General features: G+C 29.1%; 1 protein-coding gene across 1 annotated transcript; it reads right to left on the bottom strand.

Moving 5' to 3' along the window:
- Positions 1-3,194: 3,194 nt before the first annotated feature.
- On the bottom strand, positions 3,195-6,660 carry LOC149565608 (gamma-glutamyl peptidase 5-like). The gene is made up of 4 exons (XM_089819126.1): positions 6,237-6,660; positions 4,095-4,250; positions 3,662-3,829; positions 3,195-3,541 (listed from the first exon to the last, which is right to left on the bottom strand). Exons 1-4 carry the CDS (start codon positions 6,540-6,542, stop codon positions 3,446-3,448), a joined length of 726 nt encoding a protein of 241 aa, XP_089675252.1. The 5' UTR covers positions 6,543-6,660; the 3' UTR covers positions 3,195-3,445.
- Between the last annotated feature and the right edge of the window lie 395 nt (positions 6,661-7,055).

Below are 7,055 nucleotides of genomic sequence, written 5' to 3' on the forward strand. Positions count from 1 at the left end.
TGTATTTTCATGTTTAGACGATTTTATATTTGATTTAAATTAATTTTATATTACTGGAAAACTTGTTGTAGTCAAATTCCATTTAATTGGAATTGCCTAATTTATTTGGGATAAAAAGGGATTTAGTTTATTTATGTTATTATTTATTCTTTTTATATGTCACTTCTTCTAGATTAAGACAGGTCAAATAATAAATTCATAGAGATAGAACTTGGATCCCTCCCCTTGAGGGCTTTTTTAAAGTTAATATTGATGGGTCTTCTAGATGGGTGATGCAAAGATTTTTGAGGGTCGTAACTTCTGACTTGGGTCTAGGTTTTTTCTGAAATTTTTAGGGTGGTTGCATTATTTGGCTCTTGAGAAAAAAATATGGAAATATTGGATAGGTTAATTATGGAGGATAAATTTGTGTAGATGTTCCATATGTGGCTTTGGTTCTTCTTCTTAATTGTAGGATTTTATTGTTCTATCCTTAGCCCTTTGATCAATATTACCTTACCTTATATGGTCTAAATAAATTTTTACCCCTCATTTTTTGCAATGTGGCTATTTATGTTTCATTAAATAAAATGACTTTACATCTTTATAATAAAAACCATTTATATATAGGCAAGAGCCTACAACACAATAGTGTATTGTGAGCCTCTTATCAAAGAGGTCTTGGGTTCAAATCTACTCACGCTTAACAAATGATAATAATTAACATAATAATTAATCTTGGCTTTAACCTCTTACCTATCACAGAAAAAGAAAAAGAAAAAAAAAAAAAGGAAAAAAAAAAAAAAAAAAAATAACCATCTATATATTAGTAAATCTATATAACATAGAAAGCTTTAAAGGTTCGATTAAATAGAAATTGTAGAAAGAAATAGAATGTAATTTAATATACACCTCTAAATTATTACTTTCACATTTTAAAAAATCAACAATAAAGAGTCACTTTCTAATATACAACTTATTTTAAAATTAATGTTGAGTGCTTAAATTGCTATAATGCTTTTTTATTCTTTTTTCCTTCTTGTCGACACAATTGTTATTTACTTCTAAAATCATGAAAAGTTAGACTCAAATAGCTTGAACTTTTTATTTTCTTCAAAATTAGTATTGAATGTTTAAATTGTTAAATTTTTTCTCCTATCATTTTCTTCTTCTTGTCAAATAGATCACTTCTAAAATCATGAAAACTCGATTCATTGATTTGAATAATCTTTTTTAATGGGTAATGGGCCAAAACTGAAATTAATTATTATTATTAACTAAGCTTGAGTAATATCAAACCCAAAACCTCTAAGATCAAAGGCTCATAATTTACTATTTTATTAAGGTTGTTGTGTGAGATAAAATAAAATTTTATTTACAAAATCATTAACTTCTAAGCTTTTCACAAAGTTGAATTTTAAATTAAAAGAATTTTTTATTTTGTTAAGATTTTTGTAACCTTGGCTTTGTTGATACTTGAAATATTATTTCAAATATAAATGTGAATTTTTTTCATTTTAAAAATAATCTTAAGAAGTTATTTTTTAATTTATACATTAAAGAGAAAGTGAAAAAAATAGTCATAGGAATATATATATTAAAGAGAAAGTGACAACAAAAAATTTGTACATTAAAAAATAGTTATATATCTTAATCAATAGTTAATTAAGCATAGTTATATTCAATCAATTAGTCATTATATTATGAAGACAATCACATATAAGTATTGTGTGTGTGTGCGCACATGCCTAATATTTGTATGCATATATGTATAAATATATCTATACATATTTATATATGTACATTTATGTAAATCTACATATACATAAAATAATCTTGATCAATATAGTTTTTATGTGTTTTTAATTTATACATCAAGAAAGAAAGTGAAAACAAAAATACAACAATGTATAGGACTTAATGAAGCATTATTGGGATATTTGTTAGAGATCAATTTGATATGATGAATATTTGAGATTGTTTATCTATGGAAGAGAAGAGGAGAAGCCAAATAAAAAAATAAGATTGAAATTACAACTAAACAATATTTATTTAAACTCTTACTTCTATTGTAGCATCACATCATTAGCATAAGAAATATATTATAATAAATTATATATAATGCAACTAACCTAGTCTTCAAAACAAAATGAGATCCATTATTAAATTTTAGATATAATCATTTTAGATCACAAAATCAATTCCAAGACAATTATTACACGCATCTAACTTGAAAAGAAAGGTTCTTTCTAAAAACAAATGTAGGAGTTGCAAATTATTTTTGCAACTCCATAAAAGTAACAAATCTAAGTAAATACCTTTCTACCTTTTCAATTAGGAGTAAAAAACTAAGTGTTATCTATTTCACCAAAGTCATCTAAGGCAAGATGTGAACCAAATCCGTTATTTATTACACCTTCAAATTTTTTAACCTTAATAAATTACATTTGAACCTTAATGAATTACATAATCAAGAAACGTGCCATAACCCTCCCCAATTGTGGTCAACTAAGCAAATTCAACTTTTTAAAGGAGACTTCCTTTTAACTTTTCAATTATATAAAATCAAGAGAAGGTTCAATAAGTAAATATTTTCATATACAATTGATTAATCATTATGTTTGAAAGAGAGTTCTTTCTATTGTGACATCAACCCCATTAGCATAAGAAAAAAAAATTATGTTAATCAGGTTGTTACATTTATTGTGGCATCACTCATTTTAAATTATTACCAATGTACGATTAAATTTAGATGAAGCTATGAGAATTTTAAGTTCTTTAAACAATTGTTGAAAAGAGTTATTAATCACCTTTGACTAGAAGGTGAATTTTTAAAAAAAACTTGGATTGGTGACCAAACAATGCCAATTGATCAACCATTATTTTAGTAAGAGACAAGTCCATTATAACATAAGCATTTTATTGAAAAGACATTTCTTGTTGCATTTTATGGGTAGATTGTGTTCTTATGTTTGCATCAATATTTGGATCACGCTCTCTGATCCATCATCAAGATAAGAGAGCTGAAGGAGAAAATTCTGATGATGGATCACAAAGTGTGATATGAGACATTGATGCAAAAACGGGAACACAATCTACCCAAAAGATACATCAAACATTTTAGTGGATTGTGGAAAACTACTATCTTCTACAAGAACAATTTTTAAATAAATCTAACTTATTTTATCTAACTACTTGAAACAATTAGCTTTAGCTTGCACAAGACAAAAGTGTCACACTTTTTCATAAAGATTGAATAGTCATGGTACAAATTAGTCAGTACAAACTACTTTTAACATAGACAAGCAACTATGTTTTGAAGGAACAAAGCCCATATAGTTTTTACCAATCTGTGTGGAACAACTCCAATTTCAATAATAAGATAAAATAAGAGAATTTTTCTATTATTTTTTAAGAATGCTTTAATTAAAACACTTTTGAGTGTCTGGCTAAATTGATGCAAATATCATGACTTAAGAAACGACTTACAAATCTTCTCCCAAATTTCTTTGTTGGGTTGGCTATTTGCTAGAGATGCTTTAGCCTCTTCACCCAATTTATCCTAAGAAGACCCAATCCAAAAAGAAGTTAATTTTCTAAGCAATAAAAAGTCCAGTGTTGATTGAATATCATTGTGTATAATCTCCATGGCAATTCTAAAGATATGAAATCTGTAACTTACTTGTATACAACATTTGTCCAAGAGATTGTCAATGAAATTCAACAATATGTCACTAGTGTACTCTGGATGACCTTGAACACCGAGTATGTGATCACCAAGGGAAAACATTTCAATGCTTGTTTTATCTGATGAAGCAATAATTTCTGCGCCCAAAGGAACTTTATACACCTGTTCATCATAACACCACAAGTCAATCAATATAAAATATGGTGACTATAGCATTAGTTTGAAGGTTTCTTATATAGATCATTTAAAGGAAAGCACACATAATCTAATCTAAAACAAATTGGAAGTAACATTCTAACTATGTTTTCTTTATCTACAATGGAGTATAAAATTCTTTCACAGTATAGAACTATTATTTCATTTAAATTTTAAATATTTTTGAAGTGTTTTAAGTAGAATAAACGTTCGAAAGCCTTTTTATTTTTACCTGATCTTGATGGCATTCGAGGATACTAACTATAGAAGGGATCTCCAAACCAAAGTGCTTGGTAGGAAACTTTTTCGAGATTGTTATTTTTCTCAAGCCAATATCCCATCCAGTTACCGCTCTTCCAATTTTCCCTCCTAAAGCTCGACATAAGACCTATTTGAGAGGAAAGAAAGAAAACTCACAATAATTAAATATCAATAAGGAAGTATGCAAAATTGGTTTAGGGTCCACATAACCTAGTGACACTTTTGCTTAGACATAATGAAAAATAAATGAAATAAAAACTACAAATGTAACTTCAATTGATTGAAACTTTGTATTGCTCTTTAATACACATTTAAATATACTCTTTTATACAAAATGCTCATGTAGCTCTCCTTTCATGTGGACATCGAGTAAAATGCTTGGGATGACATACATTACTAGCTATGAGATGGTACATCATAGCAATATCAAAGATGATTTCAAGAGGCATTTTTTAACTAAAACAAAGTCTTAGGATTATAGTTTGGAGGCAAACAAATGGGATTTTAGGTGAGGATATAGTAATTTTATATCTCATCAATAACAAAAGGTTATTATATTTTTACTGTAAAAGCCATAAAGATAAAATAATCATTAAATAATTTTAATACTAGATAGGAAATTAGAGTTATTTCTTGATAGGTTCTTTGAACCATGCATTATAGACAAAAAAAAGACCAAAGATCAATTGATGTCATACCAAACTTTTCCACTAACATGCTTTTATTTTAAGATGAGCTTGATGTCTCCTTTATACCTATTTAAAAAAACCACGTGCCTCAAAATTACATTACATGTAATGATTTAAATATCCTATATACATAGAACTTAATAAAATTTCACGATACTACCTCCAAATATAAATTTTTAAATATATTTCTTTTTCTAAAGTTATATATTTAGATATGAGTTAAGGTAAGTTTTCTAAAATTCACAAAGTAATATATAGGAATATTTAAAAATTTACTTAGAAGTACTTTTCAATCAAAATTTAAAGAACATTCAATGATCTTTCATAAAAAAGAAGATGATGACAATTCAATTTATTAAATAAAAATCAACATATGCATTATTTTATATATTTTTATACAAATTATCATTGTCATATGAAAAAGTACCATTATTTTTTTCTCTAAATATATAGAAGATACATTTTATTTATTAATTATAAAACTAAACTAATACCATATGAAATCTTACTTTTGAATTTGATTGTGACACAATAGAATTTAGATACAAAATTTCATATGACAAATAAATTGTAGAAATCTGATAATACTAACTAAACTAATACCTTAAAGTACAACTATTGACTAGTTCTTTTTTCTATCTAAACATATAGAAGATAACTCTTAATTATTAATTATAAAACTAAATCAATGCCTTGAAAAAGTACAACTATTGGCTGGACCTGTAATTTTCTATGTTCTCCACTGTTCTATAACTCTTTTTCATTCCCAACAACATTCTGTAACCGTGTATTACTAACCTAATATAACAAATTAGAGCAAACCTGAAAAAATTGGTCAAGTAAATAGCTGTCAAGAAACCAAAAATACGAATTATTTTGCAGTGAGGAAGCTGGTAAAGATTTGAAAAAGAAAAGTAGTTTGAACTGGACAGCGTGGCAAAGCAGGGCTTTTATCAGAAAAATGCCTAAACTTAAGCAGTCCGAACAGTTTTAAATTCCTAAGCTGAGTCCCGTCTCTTATTTCAAATCGGCTGAAACTGATGAAAATTTCCGAAGAGAGAGAAAAAAATAATCAATATTCGCCCTTCTACAAAAATTTCTCAAGATTTGGCTGCACAGAACAAGTTTAAACAGATAATATCTCCGAGAAATCATTCAGATCGATGAATGTCAGAGCAGATTTCTCTAAAATAACGCAAAATGAACCGAAATGGCTGAAAATTTCAGAGGAGAGAGAAGAATTGGAACAATATACGAACTTCTACAAAGATTTCTCAAGATTTGGCTGCACAGACCAAATCTAAACAGATCAAACCGATGAGAAATCACTCAAATAAATGAAACAAGAAAGAAAATGCAAAAACCAGAGCAAATTTCTTTTAAATAAAGGAAACTGAAAGGAAAGAAAAGGCAGGGCAGGGCACCTGATGACCAAAGCAGATTCCGAGAACTTTGATCCGCATTGAATGAAGAGTCTGGAGAAAACGGCAGAGCTCCAGAATCCACTCATCGTTTCCATGCGCGTCAAATCGGCTGCCGGAAACCACAAATCCGTCGTATTTATAAACATCTTCCATGGCCGGAAATTCCCCTTCCAAAACTTTGAACAGATCCCATTTTTCTTCCGCCTCGCTCAGCATGCCCTTGAACAGACTAAAATAACCTCCGTAAATCTTCTGTACATAGCCCTGATTCGGCGCACAGAGCAGAACTCCAAATCTCCTTCCCATTCTTTTGTTTTTCCCGAATTTTGGAGGCTCCTTGCCGAGCTGAGGAATAGAGAAAGAGTCGGAATGAAAAGAGCAGAGGGAAAAATGAGGGAGTGAAAATGAAAAGAATGTGTATGTTCAGTTGCAGAATGATTTGGTGGGCATATAAATGCCCATTGTGCGAGTGAAGTGCGGCGCATGTGGATTTATCACTGCCTTTCACCCCCCAACTTTATCATCAGTTTTGGCTTTTCTTTTGGGGCGTGATTTGGACAAAAGCATCGTGCACATCGATGCATAACAACACATTTAAACCCAAAGGGCAATAAAAGCATATTTTTGCACGTGATTCGTCTCATCCTTTTTCAATATCGTAGTCATGCTTATTTTTAATATCGGAGTCACACGCTTAGTGAGACTTATCTTTTGTGGACTCTTTAAAAACTTTTCAATTTCACCAAGACTAAGGACCCATTAACAAGGTATTTAATTTTAAGAAAATTAGAATTATGGCTCTTAGAATTTGGGTCATAG

This window comes from Cupressus sempervirens, chromosome 3 (genome assembly GCF_028749045.1).
Source record: "Cupressus sempervirens isolate cs-2001-9-10 chromosome 3, ASM2874904v1, whole genome shotgun sequence".
Taxonomy (NCBI): domain Eukaryota; kingdom Viridiplantae; phylum Streptophyta; class Pinopsida; order Cupressales; family Cupressaceae; genus Cupressus; species Cupressus sempervirens.

What these genes read in the sequence shown, in the direction of transcription:
- LOC149565608 (XM_089819126.1), bottom strand. Translation starts at nt 6,542, where the DNA reads ATGGGAAGGAGATTTGGAGTTCTGCTCTGTGCGCCGAATCAGGGCTAT. An exon ending in GAATCTGCTTTGGTCATCAG is followed by an intron (nt 4,251 to 6,236) that starts GTGCCCTGCCCT and finishes CCTCTCAAATAG; the next exon opens with GTCTTATGTCGAGCTTTAGG. An exon ending in TGGACAAATGTTGTATACAA is followed by an intron (nt 3,542 to 3,661) that starts GTAAGTTACAGA and finishes GGGTCTTCTTAG; the next exon opens with GATAAATTGGGTGAAGAGGC.